The sequence below is a fragment of the Phyllostomus discolor genome, chromosome 13 (genome assembly GCF_004126475.2).
Source record: "Phyllostomus discolor isolate MPI-MPIP mPhyDis1 chromosome 13, mPhyDis1.pri.v3, whole genome shotgun sequence".
Lineage (NCBI taxonomy): Eukaryota > Metazoa > Chordata > Mammalia > Chiroptera > Phyllostomidae > Phyllostomus > Phyllostomus discolor.
In genome coordinates, this window is record NC_040915.2 from 63,832,174 (window position 1) to 63,853,004 (window position 20,831).

The 20,831-nt window shown below is 57.4% G+C and overlaps 1 protein-coding gene across 3 annotated transcripts in view; it reads left to right on the top strand.

The window, feature by feature from the left end:
* Positions 1-20,831, top strand: part of PKNOX2 (PBX/knotted 1 homeobox 2) — a 241,786-nt gene that overhangs the window by 207,559 nt on the left and 13,396 nt on the right. For all 3 annotated transcript variants that reach the window (XM_036014674.1, XM_028527641.2, XM_036014675.1), the window contains 4 exons: positions 712-900; positions 12,404-12,533; positions 12,836-12,933; positions 13,685-13,804. In XM_036014674.1, coding sequence (XP_035870567.1) covers positions 712-900; positions 12,404-12,533; positions 12,836-12,933; positions 13,685-13,804 — 537 coding nt within the window. The remainder of the gene's footprint in view (positions 1-711; positions 901-12,403; positions 12,534-12,835; positions 12,934-13,684; positions 13,805-20,831) is intronic.

The following is a 20,831-nucleotide window of genomic DNA, read 5'->3' on the forward strand; positions in this document are numbered from 1 at the left end:
AGTGATGAAGAGGAAAATTTCAATTGAGAACTAGCTTCTTGACAGAAGAAGGTTAGGAATGTCTGCTGGAAGGGGAGACAGGCACACCCAAAGGTCACGGGAGAGGCCGCCACAGTTCGGTCTTCCAGCGCCTGGCTAAGTCATGCTGGGTGATTCAGTCAGTCAGCCAGGACCAGTGCAGCATCTGCAAGGCGACCTGGGTCCCGTGACACGCTCAGCACACGTGGTTAAGGACAGTCCCTGGCTCTGGAGGCACCTGCAAGAGTCTCTAATCTCAGTCCCCAGGCTTCCTCAGTGCTCTGCAGTGGGAGCAGCCCCTCGCATGATCCCCCCGGCAAACCTGCACAGTGTGAGGGAGGACATCATGTCCCCCTCGTCAGACAGAAAGGTGCGGAGATTGCGCTTAATCAATTGCCCAAGGCCACACAGGTCCGAAACGGCAGGCCTGGGGCTCGGGACCCAGTTTCCTACCTTTAAGGTCAGTACTGTCCTCAGAGCAAACGCCACAACTGCCCCCGAACAGCGGTGATAACAGTGGGCTCAAGGCAGGCAAGCCTCGGCCGTGTATGGTGAGAATTTGGATCGTGTGGGTGAGGAGGCACAGACCCAGGCCAGGGTGTGAGCTCCTCCCTACCAGTGTGCGCAGGGGGTCAAGGCAGCGAGGGGCATGTGGCAGGGACACCCGGGCTCACCTGTCCTCCCTCTCTGCAGATGGTGAAGGCAATCCAGGTCCTGAGAATCCACCTGCTGGAGCTGGAGAAAGTCAACGAACTCTGCAAGGACTTTTGTAACCGTTACATCACCTGCCTCAAAACCAAGATGCACAGTGATAACCTGCTCAGGAATGATCTCGGGGGGCCCTACTCCCCCAACCAGCCCTCCATAAATCTTCACTCACAGGTAACACACAGGGCTGGGTCCTAGCGCCTGAGCCAGACGCAGGGCTGTCTGGAGGCCCCTGAGAGCAGACCCTTTCACTGGGAGGGCCTCCTCTGACAGACTCCCGGTTCTACCCATCAGGCACCCTAGTCCCTTTCTGACCACGCTCACCGTGACAGGGCATTAGTCTTCCCTAGAGATGACCAGATCTGAAAGGGACAGTGTCCAACGTGACTCCTGGCTTCCTGGCCCAAGATACCCCAAGACATGGGCGCACGAGTTCAGTGGATGGGAAGCCTTGCTGGAGGCTGAGGTGGGGACAGAGCCGGGAGAGGACTCAGGCGTCCCCACCCCCCAGACTTCTCAGCAAGCCCTGCTGAGCTCCCCGGTTTCCTGAGGAGGAGGGTTTGGGGAAGGGGCCCCGCCCCGAACCCTGCACGCCTGAAAGATGAAGACAGCTCCCCCAGGGGCTGCTTCTCCCCGGGTGTTGTCTAGTTGCTCGCCCTGGCCAGGTACACCTGTCTCCCTAAGGTTCAGGGTCACTGCAAATGTCACCTCAAGTCACAGTTTCTCAGGAGTCACCTGCTACCTTCATCCTGGGAACTGGGAAACTCAGAAAACGGTGGCTGTGTGCTCCGAGTGAGGGTGGGCTCTTCTCTCCAGGGCAGAGTGTTTTCCCAGAAGCTACAGACTGGGAAAGCTGGTGATACCTTTCCATCGAACTCGCCGGCGTCTACATAAGCCACAGGCATCCCCCTTCCTTCCTTTCCCACTGAGTTCCTGAGCCCAGGACAGACACACAGAGGGTCCCCAGGAGGGTCCCATGGTAGCCTCTTCTCATTGGACAGGCAGGCTGGGGATCCAGGTAAACCTTCCAAGATGAGTGATGGGAAGCCCTGGAAGGAGTGCATCAGAAGAGAGGTGTTGTTTCTAATCCCTAAGTTTTAAGGACCAACACAGGCAACTTAAGTTAGCAGAGGCAGGAGAAGGGACAGGGTGACCTCTGGAAGGCCAGCCATGCCCCGCTCACTTTGACAACAAGTGTCACATCACACCCACCTCAGTGGGACTCGACACGTGCCTCAGTGGGCACGACAGTGCATGGGACAGGAGGCAGGAAGTTTATTTCCTCTCCCCAGTGCTCGCAATCACCAAATCACTTTATTACAGATCTGAACACAGCCGCCCAGATTTCTGCTTGCTAATATTCTCTTGAAATAGACTCATTCCTTCAGAGTCTTATTGTACTTTCCCTTATGATCAAAATTAGCAAGAAACTTGCATAAAAGAGGACAATAATTGCTCAACGAGCATCTCGTTTGTAATTTATTAGTTTCTATTATTGTGGGTTACCATGGCGACGCTGCACAGCCCGGGTGACGGGAGAGATGCAAGATAGGCGCCGAGGAGGCTGTGAGGCCTCACCAAATGGAGATGCACATTTTTATCAGTAATTTTCATGAAAATAATAAGTGAGGAGTTAATGAGATGGAAAGCCATCCTGTGGCTATTGTGAATTTTTTTTTAAGTGTTGATCTAATTAGAATGCATCGGTCAGGAAAAGTAATGAGGGTTTAGTGCCTCACAGAGATGCGAGGATCGTATCAGAAAATTAGCACCAGTCTTTGGAAATAATCAGGCCCTGGGAGAGGTGCTGGGTCTCCCCCTCCTGGACCCTCCAGCCCCACCCCAAGCTCTGGCGTTTGGGGTGCCCCAGGGCAGTGGGGGGAGAGAAGAGGGCCAGAGGGCTCAGCAGTCATGGCAGCCACTCGGGTTGGGGTCCTGAGGCTGGCAGTGTGTCTGGATGGGCAGGGTCACTGGACACAGAGCTGGCAGAGACGCGGGCATGGGCTCCAGGTGGGTGGGGTCTCGGAGGTGCCGGCTGTGGAGTCAGCCCTCCTGGGATCGCAGCACTCGGTGCCCCCGAGGTCCAGGGGAGAGGAAAGAACTTTGGTCCTGTGGTGGTGGCCCGAATCAGAGCCCTGCCTGACCAGGAGGCCGGCCCTGGGGTGGCTGCCGCGGAAAGGCCCTGGTCCACTTAGAACGAAATCAGACAATCGGGCGAAAATAAACACTTCAGGAAAGAGAAGGGAAGACACTCGGCAAGCTTGTCCTTTCATTTCCTCTGCCTGCCGCCGCCTCCGTGGTCCGGGCTTCAGTGGGCAGATACGGTCGTCACACACAGGCCACGCCAGGGCTTCCAAACCCACGTGTGTGCACACATGCTCACACGTGCACACACAGCCACACCCTCACCTGTGCACACGTGTCCACACACACCTCTCTCTTAAGCTTCGGCTGCTGGATTTATCTTCCTAGCACTCTGTTCCTTGTCCTGCTCAAAAACTCTGATATTCCCCAGAGTTTTCACATCTTTCCCCCTCACGTTCAAGGCCTTCCCAAGTCCCCTTCCTACCCACCCTTCTGCTTTCGTGATGCCTCCCAGCTCTGCAGAACCAAATCCAGCCTCTTCCCAAGGGCCGGAAGAGGGCTGCTCTCCCAGTGGAAGCCTCCCTGACACCCACCCGGGACAGACTTTTCTCCCTGTCAGCCAACAGCTGGAGCACGTTAGGCCATTTGTACGGTGAATATCACACGTGGTTTTATAGTATGACCACTGGTGTAGGCCTCGCTTTCCTCTCCAGATAACAAACATCATCCGAGTAGAGACAGACAGCCCGTGGCGGCCATCACAAGCCTTGTGCGTAAGAGCCGGCCAGTAAATATCTGTCAAAAGAGGTCGTATGATGAGAAAGATGGAGACGGAGAGGCAAGAGGAAGCCAGAGGAGAGAGAAGAAACAGAAGAAAGGAAAAGGGGAGAGAAAGAAAGACAGGTGTTGAGGGGCTTACTCAAGAGGAAGGCTTGGAGGGACCGGAGGAGCTGAAGGAACTGGAGGATTGGGAGAAAAGGGTGACGACATGGGGAAGAGACTCAGACTGGAACAGGGAAGTGAGGTGGAGGAAAACAGGCAGAAAAGATGGGAGGAGGACGGGCAGCGACCCCGAGGTGAAGGACGTGGGCCTGTGCAAAGTCAGAGGTGTGCAGAGGGGGTGGAGGCCAGTAGGCTGTCCCCAGCCACGTCCCGGGTCCCTGAGGTAGGCTGTGGCTGGCATGGGCCTTCCAAGGAAGGAGAGACCTGGGCCTCCTGGGAGATTTCCAGTGCAGGAGGCGGGCCTCAAGATCAGGGAGCAGGAGCCTGCATGGGGAGGAGAGAGGAAAAGAGTGTCCAGCACATATGTGCATGTATGTCGATGCATGTGCATGCCTGTGCTTTCATGTTCGCCATGCTTGAGTCTCCCTCCCCCCAGCCTGAAATAGCGGCACTGAGCTCCAGCCTGGCCTGGGGAGGCGTGTCCGCTCTGGAACCTGAGCCTCGGGACCAGCGTCCCAGCAGCCGGCCAGCTTTGTTGCAAACTGCTGGCTCATGGTTTTCCCCGTGTACTAATCACTCAGCTCCGTGTTGCAAAGTAGATGTTCTTTAATTCCAATGAGTCCCCTGCACCGTCACCTAAGATATCATACCGTGTCCCCACCCAGCGCTATGGGGTCAGGGCCTGGCCCTGCTTAGTCTTCCGTTTCTGTGCGTGAGCTTTCTCTTTGTGGGCACAATGGGGATGAGGAGCGAGGGAGACTGCTTCTGCCGGGCTGGGGAGCTGAAGCACAGTTTCAAGGACTCTGGCCACAGCCCATTCTCCCTCCCCACATCCCTGGGCAAGCATCCTGTCTGGCCTGCGCCTAATGACGCCCGGCCTGCTGACCCCTCGGGGCCCAGGCTTCTTGCAGGGGCAGCTCCTTGGTGGAAGGCTCAGGTGGGACTCCCACTTGGTGTCCTCCTGTCTTTGTCTCGAGGACACAAGCAAAACGATTCCACTAGTGAGAATCTAACTCCCACCTCGCCCAAGTATTAATTTGACCTGAAATCCATCCCTCTGTCTCCATGGAGATTTAAACCCCAGCTCCGTGCCAGCCAACTGGGCTGAGCCACAGTTCTCATGCAGTGGCCAAGCGTTTGCAGGGCACTGCTGGTGTGCGCCATGCTGGGTCCTATGAGAACACAAGTGAATTGAGCAGGACAGGCTTCCCGTCTCAGGGAGAGGGGCTATGAGCCACAACCGAGGAGGTGGATGACGTGAGCCCCAGAAGGCTCGGGGTCAGGGGCGTACCGAGGAAGGGCCCGGAAAGAGCCTCCAAAGAGACTGCAGGAGCTGCAGGAAGGGGTCTGGATGGAGCAAACCACTTGTGTGGTTTGAGGTTCCCCGGCCACCACTCAGCATCCTTCCTTCCCCGGGGAACGCCCAGGCACAGCCTGCCCACCCTCACGCCGGCCAGGTCTGTTCCTGCAAAGACAGAACGAGCAAACCTCAGTGTGGGCTAGAGAGGCGGCGAGAAGGCTTTGCCCACAGTGACCAGGCAAGTTATGACCAGAGAAGTTGCAGGCCACCAGCCTTGGGAGAACTTCCGGGGGAGGGAGCATTTCAGGCAGGCTTTTTTGATGGGAGACTGTCTGTGACCCCTGGAGGTGAGTGTTCCCAGGATAGAGAGAAATCTGGGAGAGGGAAGGAACAGAGGCAGCCTTTTAGAGCCCCTGGAGAGTAGGAGCAGTCATTCGTGCACCTACTCGAGCACCTACTAAGCCTGCCCAGTTCCAGCCACGTGAAAATGGCTGCAGCCTGCAAATAGAATGACAGAGGGTCTTGCAGCCAAATTTGGGGGGAGGGTTGTGCTTTGAAGCCAACAGTGATGTCCCATCACCAACGGTTGTGAAGGGAGGGGAGAGTGCCGGCAGTGGGGTGGAGGCAGGAGACACGATGGAGATGAAGGAGTTGCTTAGCCAGCCGCCTCTCGTACTGCTCTGGGAGACCTGGCAGAGAAGGGGAGAACGTCAGCAGCTCCTGGACCCCTGCTGTCTCGGGCATTGGAGGTACCAGGTGCTTTACCTGCGTCATCTTTCTTACTCCTCGCACAGAGGCTGCGAGGGGCACGTTCTTTTCTACATTTTGCACCCAATGGGAGGGAAGCTCAGGGAAGCTAAGGCACGGGCTTGCTCAGTCACGCACCTAATAAGCCGCAGAGTCTGGATGGGTTTCTCCCGAGTCGACGTTCTGCTTATCATAATAAGTCCTTTCACTTTCTTTGTGACACTCAGGGAGGATAGCCAGGAGTCCTGGGACCTGGATAAGGAGGGACGACCCCACTAGCTGTAGCCCGAGGCTTTAGAGACTAGAGAGAAAGAACCCGATTATTAGGAGGCAAGAATCTGGATTTGCTAATCTGTTGAGGGTAGGGAGAAGAGAAGTACAAAATGAACACAATTCTGAGATTCTGGGCCCGGCCACCCAGGTGTAACTCTCCAGCTGTGTTACTTACTCCCTAAAAAAATAGGGAACTCATCAGTCCATTCCTCCTTGAAGAAGGTGGACTTGCCTATTGACCTACACAAAGAGTTCGCATCTTCAAGATTAACAGGAGGCCAAGGAAGTGGGGGGCAATGACCTCAGCCAGGCCCCCAAAAGTTCCACCCAGTGGCCGAGGACCCTGAGGATCTGGCCGGGTGTCTTCCTGCGGGGCACAAGCAGGAGAAGGTGGCCTTCCTGCGGGAGCACCACTAGAATGGAAAGAGGATGCCCCCAGACCACAGCGATGGGAAACTGAGTCCCAGGAGCTCCCCTACCTAAATCCCGTCCTAGACACTTAAGCTCTCCCCCTGCCAGCCCCCAGCCCCCAGCCCCCAGCACAGGCGGCCAGGAGACCAAGAAGACAGCCTTCTAGCCAGCCCAGCGAAACCTGAGCAGGTCTCCCCTTCCGTGAAGGAATGTTCCTTAAGAGCTGCAGCTGCTCCCGTCCCCACAGGCCGGAGCGCCTTTCCCCTGAGACTAAAGCCCCCAGCAGGAGTGGAATAAGCACAGGATTAGGCGGCTGTTTACATGCAGTTGGCTTCCCTGAGTTTGGAAACCCAGCTTTCCCCAGCCTGAGACAGGACGCTGGCACTGCCAGAATGAGGCGACAGTGCCAGGAAGTTGTGCCTGGGGACAGCGGTGACCTCCCCACACCCAGGAGGCATGCCCTCACCCCATCTCAGGCCCAAACCCAAGTCTGCCACATATTTATCAAGCATCTACCACATGCCCCACGTGCCCAACACCATGCTAGGCAGCCCGGGGGAGTTCAAACACAGACCCTTCTTCCCTCGAGAACCCTGCAGCCAGAAAACCTGCATCCAAGCTAGAGAAACAAGTCACACGCTAAGAAGACACATTGTGCTGTACACCAGTACTTCGGGCCTCCACGACGCATTAGTCAAGAGGGTGGGCCGAGGGCACGCCGGGGTCTGTCAATACAAGCTTTCCGGCGGCAGTGAGGCACTCTGGGTCATCTCCCCACACCCCAGCTCTGGCAAGTCCGAGAACGAGCCTGCCCTTCCGGGAGAGGCTGTGGGGGGTGCAGAATGGGGAGGCTTTGGGGAGCCGTGTGGAGCTGGTGGATCAGCAGAGACGCCTAGTGGCCGGGTGTGTGCATGGCAGACAGCTGGGGCCCCGCCGGGCTTTCCGTTGGCCCCCATTCCCTCAACCCACTCCCCTCCCACCCAGGCACCCAGTAAACCATAGGGAATGGCATTGGTTTTTTAAAAATCTGCAGGTGGAAGGACCTGTGCAAGTCATCCAGTTTATCCCCCCATTTCACAGGCCTCCTGGTAAGACAAAAATCCCAGCGTTCCAAAACAACTTAAAAGGAAAACTTTTCTATCAGTTCTTTCCACTCCTCATTTCTTCCTCCTTTCAGGGGTTATTCCAAAAATTCCTTCCGTTAGTGGGAATCAAACCTTCCCAGGCGGCGCAAGCTCTTTCCGTGTTAACTGTGAAGACCTGTGGCTGGCCGGTCGGACACGGCCCCTCCAGGCTGACTGCAGCCCAGCCCCCGCCCCCAAGTTTACCTGCGCTCCCCACCCACCCCCACCACCTCGGCTCCCAAAGGCAAGCCGAGCCTTTCACTTTTTCTCAGTCAGGTCTTCCTTTCAAACCAGTCTTTTTTTGCGGGGGCAGGGTGGGGGCAGTCCCAAAGATGAGATTTGGAGGAAAACTCACCCAGTGACGGCTGTGGCCCACCTAGCAGGAGTGACTCTGCCCAGGCAGCGAGGGCCTGGCAGCTGGTTCATGGGCGCAGTCCAGGGATGCAAGCTCTCCTCCATTTTTTGATCCTCTCCCCTCCTGTGAGGCTCTCGGTGTCTCGGGGAACCTGCACCCAAGCAGTGGGGCAAGGCAGGCTTCCAGGGCAGCGGGGGGCAGCCAGCTTTCCCCTGACTCCTGAGACACCGGGTCTGTGCCCCAGGAGACACCATCCCGGAGAAACCGTGACAGTCTTCAGTTTTTTGGCCTGTTTCCTACCAGAAAACCTCACTGCTAGAAAGTAGGAGGCCGCACACTCCCCAGTCTGGTGGGATGGCCCCACCACCGAAGCCAGGAGGATGCCCAGGGTCCGCTGGCTCCCAGCCATCTCCCAAGGCTTGGGGACACAGTACCGGTTCGCAGTGGGACCAGATGAGGAGCTCCTGAGCTAGATATGCAGGTTTCAGCCCCTGGTGTCTGCACAATTCAAGCAGAGACATGGGACTGGAGGCTGAAACATGTCACTGGAACGGTCCCAAATGTGCTCCATCCCTTGTTACGGGTGCTGAGGAGGCAGCTCTCTATTAGGGTCTAGACGGAGCAGCCTCCACCTGGTTCCACAAGCCAGAAAGGAGGCTGGGGAGAAGACAGTAACTCCGTGTGCTTGGCCAGCAGTTTCTCCCCCAAGGCCTCCCACAGCTGCCACAGTGGCTCCCTCCTCAGAAAGACCTGAGACCGTTCCCAGAGGTTCAGAGCACTGTGGTCCCCACAGAGACAGAGAGTCGGTCTGAAGTAGCTGCAAAGTCCAGCCCCGGAGCCGGTCAGGTGCTACGGCTTCAACTTTCAGGGTACACGTGTGGTCCCAGAACGTCTCAGGCAGGGAGGCAGGAATGAGGGGGCATGTGGCAGGGCATGTGGCTAGGTGTGCAGCCCCAGAGGAATCTCTTCTGTGACTCAGGAAAGAGCCCAAGCAGCGCTGGGATTCCCGGGACCGGGGTCGAGCACGGCTGTGTCACTTCCCAGCTGAGTGACTTTAGCCAGAGGAAGTGGGAAGTGATTCACTGAGTGCCTAAGGGTGCCAGTCCCTGTGCTCATGCAGGGGCCTGGCTGTCTGACCCCAAAGCATGTCTCTCGATGTGAGCTGTGGTGCTACACTCAGAACCAAGAGACCTGGGTTCGAGGCACAGCTACTTGACTCTAGGAAATAACCTCCATTCTCTGGAACTCAGCTCCTCTTCAGGCAATAGCAAGTGGTGGGAGAGGAAAGTGAAATAGCGTGGGGAAAGCAAGCCCTCTAATATTTGGTGTGCGCGATGAATAGGGAGTTCCCCAGCCCATCCACTCTTTGGGACCACCTGAGGGGGGGTCAGTGAAAATGCAGATTGCGAGGGCCCGACTCCATGGCTCTGAGCCTGTGTCTTCGCAAACACCACAGGGCCCAGGCAGGTTTGCCTGTCAGCCCGTATTTACAAATGTGAGGAGTGAATATCATTTCCCCAGTCCTCAGGGATGCCAAGGTTCTGCTTCTTTCTTCTGCCCAGCCAAGCTGTGGCCGGCCCTGCCCCAGCTCTCCACCTGCAGGTCTCCATTCCAACCCTTTGCAGACAGAGCTTGGCTGCCCCTCAGCACCTCCCAGCAGCGGCCCAGAGCAGGGGGAAAGAAAAACATCTGATCCAATACACGCAATGCACTTAGTCACACAAACAGGGCGAGCTGGCATGGAGGCGGGCCAGGCCGCAAGGCTGAGGACCAGCCAGGGTCGGAACAAATGGATGAGGTGATAGCTGAGGGTGACGGTCAGCCTTTCGCCCCTGCGTAGTGAAGTGCATGCTGGTTGGGTCCCAGGGCGTACGTCTTGTGTTTATCTTATCAACTTTGTATCTTGCTAACATTGTTGGGTAGTTTGCAGTGGGCAGGAAAATCTGGGATAACTTGTGATGCTGGAACTCCCCCCATATCCTTCCCCACGGAGCGTCACCATGGCATGGCTGAGTCCAAGCAAGAGCACATTGGAAAGTCATTGCCCTCAGTTTCAGGGTGCGTGCATGGAGGGGCCGCCTCCTCACTGAAACTGACCTTCCAAGGTCAGCTCAGCTTCAAATGACGCCCGTGCTGCTCACACCCTGTAAGAACCGTTGTCTGGGACGTGGGCGAGAGGAGCTTAACCTTGAAGCAGACGCACAGGCAGAGGTTCGGGCTTTCCGGCTGTTGGAGGCCAGCACACTCTCTGCTCAAGGAGACGGAAGGGCCCTCAGGTGCTGGTTCCCATCGTCTTTGCCCAGGGCGCCCATGCTGCCTTTGTGCTCCTGGGTCTGGGTTCCCTGTCCACTGGCTTTCACTAAGTGTTTATTGAAGCCCTGTGACTCAAGGGCGCCTTGCAGCCCAGTTCTCGGCACAAGGTTCAGCAGCTGTGGGTGAAGGAGGGCTGTGAAGTCCTATGGCTTCTAACCAGCTGCCATAGCGAGCAAGGCACTTGGGTTTCTAAACCTCGGCTCCTTATTTGACTTCAGGAAGTTGGAATATGTGGCTCATAAGGGCCCTGCCGGTTGCTAGGCCTCTGCAGGTCAGACTCAGTATTGGACTCTCAGTGCGTGAGCAGGAACGCCGAGAGTTCTGCTCAAAGGATAAACCTCACTGGCTGGGAGGAGCTCCCCAAGTCCCAGAAAGGGGGACGGGGGTGGAACAAGAGCTGCCCGCCCCTTCCTCACGGCCACAGCAGCAGAGGGGAGCCCAGAATAGAAGCGAGGCCTCAGACGACAGGCCCTGCCAGGCGTGGACGGGGGGAGGAGGGACAGTGACCCCTGTTTTGGGGGGGCTGCATCTCTAGCTCTGGGGCCAGGCCCAGACCAGGAGGGCACAAATGGCAGCTCTGGAGGAGATGCCCAGGGGTTCCCTGGGCTGGCCCCACTTCCTGAGGGGCTCTGTAGTTTCCCAGGTCCCCAGGTCTGGGAGGCACCCGCCATGGCTGTCCCCTGGGCCTTTGCCACTTTTCCCGTGTCTTACTGCTGGTGTGCAGTCGTTGGCTGAAGGTTTCCTGCAAACACATGTTTCTCCCCACCCCACACTCAAGACCGCCCCTGGAGGAGGAAGGCCCAGGCTTCCGCCAGTCCTAGAACAAAAACTAGGAAGCTGGGGTCGTCTCCTTCCTTATTTGGTCTTTTTCCTTGACAGCGTGCCTGTCCAAACCCTTCCACACATACTAAAGAAACCCAAGCTTTGAGCATTAGGGTGTCACGCCCAGTGGCCAGTGGACATTGGGGTCACACCCTGTGTTTGGAGGAGCTGAGAGACCCCAGCAGGTCTTCTGCAGCTCCTTCCACCACATCTCATTCACTGTCCACCTCACTTTCTGCAAATAAAGCCTGGAGACCTCAACCTCTCATGGTTCCCCCACCCCCGTTTCTTCCTTACAAACTCCTTTAGTGCCCAGCCACCAAGCCTGGAGGGCTCACGGCCCCTTCTTATGGCCTGTGGCCCAGCCTCCTTCCCCTCCGGCCGCAGTTCCTCAGCATCAAGTCTAGCGCCTCCTTACCCAGCTGCTAAATGGCCATGAGGGGAGCAGGGTGCTGGGGCAGAGGTAGAGGTGCTGGGGGAAGGGTCTTCTTAGCTGTTTTGGCTACTGCAGAAACTAACTGCAAGACTGCACACTGGGAAATGGGGCTGGCAGGCTGACGGCGTGGAGCGAAGGGACTCGGCCTGCCGTGGGGTCTGTGTCGGGGGCCTGAGGCTGAGGAAGGAACCAGTGACGTGGTTGCAGCTCATGAGAGATGCCCCTCGAAGACAGTCATGCAGGGGTCTGGGTGGCCATTTTTAGTTATTATTTAACAAGTATGTTAGCAGCCACCAGGTGCTAAGGAGACAAAGGTAAAAGCTGAGAGGCCACTTTGTATGTGGACTTGGTGCAGTAAGTGCTGGGACTTGGACGCACGCAGAAGTGAGCGGGGCCGGGGGTGGGGCTCCGGGAGCCGACTGAGTGTGCAGGGTGGTGGTGCTGGCAGGTGAAGCCTGGGCTCAGCCCCGCTGCACATTGGTACCACCTGGGAACCTTTAAAACCCCAAAACCTGAGCCACCCCCATGCCTATGCAAATTAGAATCTCTGGGGTTGGACCTGGGCATCAACAGTGTAAATTCCAAAGTGAGGCCAAGTGGGGACCACTTGAGGTCCAGGGCTGATTTATGGCTCAGGCCCGCAGGGGATGGAATGGCTCAATGGGTGACTGTCGTTGGTTGGTTGGTTGCTTGGTTGGTTGGTTTTTAATATGGGACCTTCTTATTCAGTCTTTCTAGAAGCTGAGAACAGCCGTTCGGATTTGGGTCTGGGCAGGGACAGGGAGGAGGGAAGGCAGGCAGGAGGAAGGAGGAAGGGGAGAGGAGGAATCGGGCTGTGGCAACATCAAGCCACCCTCCCTCGCTTCCAGGACCTCCTGCAGAACTCTCCCAATTCCATGTCTGGAGTCTCCAGTAACCCCCAGGGCATTGTGGTCCCAGCCTCTGCGCTCCAGCAGAGCAACATCGCCATGACAACTGTCAACTCACAAGTGGTGTCAGGTTGGTGCAGGGGATTGTGGGGATGCCCCTGGGAAGGGAAGGGGGGGCAGGGCTGCCCGCTGGGTTTCTTACCTAAAGTGTTCTGTAAGTTCGTCAATGGTTAGCACCAGGACTTGACTGTGATTTGGGTCACAGTGTTAGCCCCTTGGAGGCCAAGCAAGGCTATTGTCCCTCCCACAATACATGCCACCTCCATCCCCCCATCCCCCCCTTCCCACAGGGGCTGAATGTCTCCAGAGCAGAAAGCGTTTACGTATGAATGCCCCCATGACAGGGCACACAAAACCTGGTTGTCTCCTCAGGTGGAGCCTTATACCAGCCAGTTACCATGGTAACCTCCCAGGGTCAGGTGGTCACCCAAGCAATCCCCCAGGGAGCCATCCAGATCCAGAACACACAGGTGAGTGTGAACAAGTGTGTGCTCGTCTGCCTGGGGGAGGGGGAGGGCAGCCACATACCATCTGCTCACAAGTCACTCTCACACAGTCCGCATTACTCTTCTGAGAGCCTCACCCCCACTTTACAGGTAAGAAGCTGGGTGTTGGAGGGGTTTTACCAGCTCCTGGGATTCTGCTGCCTCCCGAGTGACATGAAAGGCTCTTCCTATTCTGGCCTCCCCCTGGAGCTCCTCTGGAGCTCAGTGAGGCAGAGCATGCGCAGAAGTGGGGCACAGGGGAGAGCGCGAGGCTCTGAGGCCAGAGGCCTGAGATCTGACAGTAGCTCTGTCCCTGTGGACAAGTCGCCCAACCTCTGAGCCCCCGAGTTCTTGTCCACAGAAGGGAGATTAACATGAGCAACTGCGCACAGCCCTACCAACCCACAGGCTGCCTGAGGGCTCCCCTGGTCATGGAAGTCGCTTTGCACACTGTCAGCGCCTCCAGAAATGCTAACTATTGGGCAGTTTGTGGCAAATCCGTCTCTCTCGTCTTCTGTGCATGGCTCTGCCTCCTCCTCCTCCTCTCTCATTCCCTCCCTCCCGATGCCCCTGCCTCCTCAGCCCGTGGGAGGTGAGGGGAAAGATGACCCCCTGGGGCCCTAGAATGAGTTGGGAAGGGGATTGGCAGCAAGAGCCTGCCATCGCTATGACAACAGGCCCCTAGCTGCTGGGCGCCAGGCTGCTGATGCTGACTTTTCCTCCACGTGCCCTGAAGGTTAACCTTGACCTCACTTCCCTCCTGGACAATGAGGATAAGAAGTCCAAGAACAAACGTGGAGTCTTGCCGAAGCATGCCACCAATATCATGCGTTCTTGGCTCTTCCAGCATCTCATGGTGAGTGGAGTGTGTGTGTGCTGGGGGCGCCAGGCTGCACTGTCACCCTCTGGCCCGGCCTCGGAGAGAGGCTCTCGGATGGAGATGTCACCTTCCAGAGGCCAGGCCACAGGGGAGGGTCCTGTGGGACCGGAAGTTGGGAGGCTATCTCCAGTGCTTGCTGCTGCCACCGCAAAAAAAAAGTGTGTGTGGGGGGTGACGTCAAAGAAGGAGTGGGGCGGACATATTCTGAAGAGCCCTGAGCACTGGGCCGGTGGGTGAAACTGTTTCATGAGTGGCCTGCGATTCCGTGGGGCCGGCTGCGCTTCCTGCTCATGCACCCTCCTTCCGCAGCAGTGTGCTGGCCCCCACCCTTCTCGTGAGGAAGAAAATGTTCACTCTCCACCCCTCTGTCTCCCAGAGTCCCCACTACTGGGGACACAGAGCATGTGTGTCCCTTTCCTTCTGCCCAGAGCCCCCCATGAGGCTCAGGGAAGGGGAGCCCTGGTTGAGACCGTCGACTCTGGGGGGGGGGGGTCCCTGCTTCCTCTCTGAACCAGCTCAGCTCCGGGAGGCACAGCAAATGTTTCCATAAGCCTCTGTGGCTACTTCTGTGACATGGAGGCAGAGCCTGAGGTTTAAACGTGAGGTTTATAAGGGGCCTGCTGTGTGCGCCAGCGAGACGGGAGCTGCGTTTGCAGGGTTCTTGCAGTAGCAGGCCGTCGGCTGAGCATCAAGCATCACTTCAACGACTTCAGTCTCCGGCGCCGTCCAAGAGCCGTTGCAATAAATGAAGGCCAGTGAGTGCCTGGGCTGACTCTGTGTGTGCGTGTATGCGTGTGTGTGTGTGTGTGTGTGCTTGTATGCACGTGGATAGGGAGGCAGAGTCTCTGGACCACAGAATGCAGGTGAGCGCCCAGAAGTCTGGAAGCTCATGGCCTATGTCCTGGCCCGGCAGGACGTAGGTACAGACACCAGACAAACGCCAAACTCTGGACCATGACTGTAGACATAAGCTGGCCTGTGCAGTGTGGGAAGAACCACAAGTAAGGAAGCTCCTCCTCAGTCGAATGGCTCTGGGAATCAGTCCATCCGTCCGTCAGTCACGGCACAGTCCCTCATGGGAAACGGGAGTGCCTCCCAAAGCCACAGGGCCCAGGCTGAGGAGGCGGCTCTCAGACGTGTGACCTTGGGGACCCCACCTCGGGAATGCAGTGTGCCGGGTGGACAGGAAGAACCACTGTGTGGGAATCTCTGTGGCCGGACCTCTGCGTGTCCCCACATGTATCCCCCACTCCAGGGGCTTGGGGCCACCGGACATTGGCTGAGGGTGTACCTCTTGAAAACACCCCCAGGGGACACACAGCAACCTAATTTGGAGAGAAGGGGCTGCAGAGCTGAGGGTTAAGATGAGGAGAAGAGCTTGGAACGACTTCCAGGGCCAAGGGGTGAAGCCAAGGGGCCAGGGCCAGGGCCGGCCTCAGGCCTCTGGGAGCAACCCTGGCGGAGGAGCTCGAGCTCCCGGCGGGGACGCCCAGGGCCCCTGCCTGCTCTAGTTCCCCCACTGCTGGGGAACCCATGGGCTCCGATGGGCTCCGTGGCCCAGGGCCCATGCCCAGGCCCCCGCAGTGGGAAGCAGAGCTCCTGAGTTAGGGTCCTCTCTGTGCCCTGGCCTGCTGTGCCCAAGGGCAGCGGGCAGCCCAGCCCCTCCCCTCCCCACCACGGATCTAGAGCGGCCTCCAGCCCTGTGGTGAGGGGGGTGTGGCTGTGGGGCTGAGGGGTGGTAGGGAGCACCTGGGCTCCTGAGGCAGCCAAACCTGAGCTCACACCTGGGCCTCACCTTTCCCTCTGTCACCCGGCCACACCCACCTCTTGTGAAGATGATGATGAAGCAACGAAATCACTGCCAAGGCCCTGGCACAATGGTGCTCAGTGCGTGTCAATCCCCTGTTCTTCCTTCCTTGCCTCCCACCCCCATGCAATCTTAAAGATGGCTGTGGACAAACCTGCAAACTCACTTTCAAGGGTAGAAAAGGCTGATGTGGGAGGGAGAGGCAGCTGCGAGACGAAGTTCCCAGATCCCAGGCATCCAAGCCAGCACCCGCTCTGAGTCCCCTCACCCACCGTGGGCCCCTCCTCCACCACCTCCCACGGCTCCCCTCGCAGCTCGCCAGCCTGAGCCTGAGGCCTCGCCCGACGGGTCCCTCCCGCTGCACCTCCTCTCTGACCTCAGCTCACGCCCTGCACTCTCACCCCTGCCTGCTGAGCCTCGTCTGCGGCTCAGGGCCTCTTCTTTCAGCTTCCCATCCCCTTCCAGCCAGACTCGGGTGGCAGAGGGAGGTCAAGGTGGGGAAGAGAGAGGGGTACTCGGAGCACAAAGCGGAAGGGAAGGAGGAACCCAGGTGGGCTGCACCGAAAGGACCTGGGACAATGGGGAGGACTCGGTGAAAAGCACGAGTAAGGTTTTTCCACCGCACCCTCCGCCCCAGACCCTCTCCAGCTCAGGGGGCACATAGCATGGGTGCTATCAACACAGGGCTTAGCCCCGGCGAGGTCCTCCACTGTGGGTGCCGTCCTCACAGCAGCAGAACAGGGGACAAGGGAGAGACCTCTGGGCCTCTCAGGCAGAACTCAGAACTTACGGAGGGGAGGGACAAGTCCAGACTGTAGGGATGCGGCATGACCCAGCTGTGCTCTGAGGCCAGGGCTGCTGGCCCCCCCCCACCGCCCCCCGCCCCAAACACTAGCTCAGGAAGGAGGCAGTAGAGGCTCTTGGTGACGGGCACTTCGGACAGGAGCCGGGCTCAGAAGCCGAGCAAACACAGACGTGGACAGAGGCCTGCCCAGCAGCCGTGCCCTCGCTCTGGCCCTTTGCTTGAACGAGGAGAGAACGCCCCTTCTCCGTGGATGTGGAAGTTAAATGAGACGGCCCGTATCAGACACACAGTCTCACATAAGAAACATTAGTTCCCTCTACACTCTCTAGAACAGTGGAGTGAGTTTTGGGGCTAATTTTCCCAAATTTGTGGAAATCAATCAGCAGCGGATGGCTGACCTGGGTTTCTGACCTGCGACCCCTGCTGGTTTCACCATGAGGATACACTGACATAAGGTGGCTACTTCCCTGTCCCGTGTGGAGGTGCGTGTGCCAGATCTACACACCTCACGTCTCCGATTCAGCTGCGAATTGTGCAAGGCCAGCAGCACACCCTGTGCCTCTTCTGCGGGCCCCAGTGGGTCCCAGAGAGTTGTGGGCAGCAGGACACGGGGGTGCTGCTCCCGGGGAGGGTTTGGGGGAGGGTTTGGGGGAGGGTGTGGGGAGGTCTGGGTCAGACGGAGTTAGCCTGTTTCTGTGTTCTCAGCACACCAGGGGGCGTTGCCAATTTGCCAGCGGGGGGTGTGGCTTGACGCCCCCCCCCGCCCACACACACACATGATCACTCCAAGTCTCCCTTGTTCCCACTGCCGTCTGGAGAACAACCCCGAGACTGCTGTTCTGGGGCCGCCCCGCCGTGCGGTGACGCTGTGTGGGGCAGGTAGCAGCCGTGCAGTCGTAGGAAAGAGGGTAGAGGGAAGGGCCACACCAATGTACAGGTGTTCTCACCTCCAGTGCAGCGGAGACGACACACCTGTGTCCGGGGTGATGGGGAACGCTGGTTGAAGAAAGGAACAACCATTAAAAAGTCACGTTTTACTCTAATTTAAAAGATGTACATACACTTATTCACTCAACTTTTGGTATAGGGCCAAGATCTTTTTCTGATTAAAGTTTGTCATTTTACTTGCACAAAGCTCTCCTGTAATATAACATCTACAAATTCCATCTCTACTTGAAATGGAATAAGAATTTTGACATCTGGGAAGTTGGCTGGCTGCAGGATCTTCCTGGATTTCTGTTGTGCATTCCAGCCTCCTGACACCTGCCCCTCTTCGCCCCACTGTGTGGTATTTGTAAGCAGATTTGAGTGTCAGGTCTTTTCAAAGCATTCCACGTAGGTTGTGCTGTCGTGTGCGCGTTCAGTAACAGGAACTCCTTCGTTGTGCACTGGCGTTTCACCGGGTCGCAGAGCGGTTGATTACGTGACTGCCATACATGTAACCGGCATAAACCAGTTTGACGCCAGCCCTGCTGACTTCCCGGTATGCGGGTGACTCAGCTGCTGCGCACACCTGCGAAGGAGCCCGCTCGTCTCGAGCGTTCGGGGCAGCGTGGGCACCGGTTCTGACGGTTTACGGAAGAAATGGGGAGCATCATACCATCTGCGAACTTCGAACTTCTGTAGTAAACGCTGGCTTCGTCTGCTGTCTCCTTCCTCTCGCGCACAAGTCAGTGTCCTCTGATCCTCTTTGTCCTGTGTCCCAGGCTTCTTGTCGTCTGTTCTGTGGCAGTAGCAGCCACAGGAATGTATGCAGATGACAGAGTGCTCCTGGGATGGAGAGTAAACCGGAGCCTTCTTGCTGTTGGGCTGCAGGGAGATGGGATGGTTTCATCCATGAGCTGCTCTGCTTCGGGGTCCCTGAAGAACCCGGTGACGGTTTCCCACTAAAGCACTTCGGCTGGGAGAGACTAGGCTCCCGCTGGAAGGAATGGCTCCGTAGCAAACCCAGGCTGGGCGAGAAAGACTGGCAGAGGGTGGAGGGAGAGGCTGCGCTTCCTCTCCAGCTTCTGGCCTGTCCCCCACTCCAAGTCCCAGACTCCCCCTGCCCTGCGCTACCCGGTGATTCTGTGCCTTTCCATCCAAAATATGACAGTTCTCTGGGCTGCAGCCACCCAAGCACGTGAGCGGCTTTACGAGACTATTCTGTGTGGGAAGAGTTTCCTTCAGAGGAAACCTCGCCCGGCAGCCCCCCGCTGCCACGCCAAAGGAGCCACCCCTTGCTAACCACGGCGTGGGCCGGGCTCGAGCCTTCCACCTCATCTCGTGGCCCATGCAGCCCCCACAGGAAGTGGACACTGCTGTCACCCACATTTTACAAACAGCAAAACTACACCCAAAGAAGGTAACACAGGCCCCAAGTCCCCGAAGGACTTGAACCCACGTCTGTGTAACTCAAGGCTCTACTTTCTTACCCGCTAGACCGTACAGCCTCCCTGGTGACCCAAGAACCACAGCACCTCTGGGCTCCCCCGCAGGTAAAGCAAAGGGTCCCTGGCTTTCCACTGAGGCACGGGGCCCGGAGCTGGCAGAGGGGCAGGACTCTGCATGCCCGCCGTGGTTTTCCGGTGCGGAGAGGCCGCCTCACGGTCTCCCCCGTTCCTGTGCGTTCCTCACCCGCCACCTTCACAGGCCTGGTCGGCGTCCGGCGGGGCTTCAGCTGCCCCTGCTTGCTGCCGTCCGCCCACCCTGTCTTCCAGGCGGGTGCTCTCCACCCGGCCACGCCGAGCTGAGGCCCGGCTCCCAATCCTCCTGGGAGCGCTGCTGCCATCACGAAAAAGTACCAGGAGTCTTCTCTGCTTGACTTTTTATGAAATATAATTCACATTCCATAAAAGTCACTTTTCAACTGTGCAGTTCAGAGATGTGGAGCATATTTCAAAGTCGTGCCGTCACCCCCATTGTCTGCTTCCAGAATGTTCCCGTCATCCCTGAGGGAGGCCCTGCGCCTACTAGCTGCCCGCCCCCCAGCCCCTGGAAACCAGTGATGTGCTTTCTGTCTCCGTGGATGCACCTGTTCCCCATCCTTCACAGCAATGGAATCATAGGTAGAACACTCGGTATTTTGTGACTAGCTTCTGCCACTTAGCGTAATGTATTCATAGCCCATCCACCTCGTACTACGTGTGTATCAGTGCTTCATTCCGGTGCACGGCTGACCACTGACTGATGTTCCACGGCACAGGTGAACCACACTGGGTTTATCCATCCATTGGCTGACGGACGGCGGGTTGTTTCTACTCTCTGGCTTTTGGGAGACGCTGCTGCGAACACTTGCTGTCCCCCACGTGGTTCCGAGCCCACCTGTATCTGAGGGACTCTGGCAGGTTCCACGGCGCTAGAGCCTCACACGCCAGGCCCGGTCAGGCCTCCAGGGGCAGCAGGGCAGCGGGGCAGCGGCACACCCCCTGCAGCATGGGCCCTGCCTGTGGGCTCCTGGCCGTGTGGCGTGAGGAGGCGCAACCTGGCCAGTTGTCTCTGCACCTCAGGGTTGCCATCAGTCACTCAGCCTTCACGTGTCTTGCCACCCTCACTGTGCCCAGCACTGCGTGAAGCCCTAAGGGAATTTTGCATTTATCTCTGCCAGAGACCCACCTGCAGCATCCATCTGTCCGGCTGACTTAGGAACAACCGGATCTCTGACCAACAGAAAGAGTGCAGTCTGTGGAAGGGACACGGCACCTGGAGGCGGGATCTGGATTGGGGCTTCTCCGCCCCTCTGTCTAGCCAGGGGACGTGGGACAAGTTGCCTGACCTCACGTTAGCCTCAGTTTCCTCTGCTGTAAAATGCAGGCCACAGTCTCCAGCTCATAGCCCTCTCATGAAGATGGAATAAGATGGCAGAGTGCAAGCACTTTGTCCTGACAGAGACGCCGCTGTGGTGGCAAACCCCCCAGCCTCACCCAGGGAGTCCCCATCATCCGCCCTGCCTTGGGAAATGCTGCGAGGCCTTGACACTCCTAGAGAACCTGTGAAAGAAAAAGTAAGAAAGCCTTGAAGAGCAAGAAAATGGCTCAGAGAGACTGGACCACTCCTGTTCCAGAGTATCTGGTCTGCTACTTTTTCCTTTACGTCATCCTGTTATCTAAAACTTTGCTCATCCGAGATCCATTTAAAATGATCCAATCCCTGCCAAAAGCAGTTGCCTCGGAGGGTCCAGGAGGCTGTTATTCATTCACAGTTTAGTATGAATTAGTGCAAAGCTTGCTTTTCTACTCCCACTCAACTAAAATCAGTTTCATGGGAAAGGTGCCAGTGCTTGTTAGTGGCAGAAGATGAAGACTAGACATTTTTTTAATGCATTTTGAGCAGGCAAGCCAGAATGGGGTGGCCAGAGCAATGGTTTCTAGCAATTCTTAACCTCTTCCAGGCCCTTGACCCTTCTGAGAATC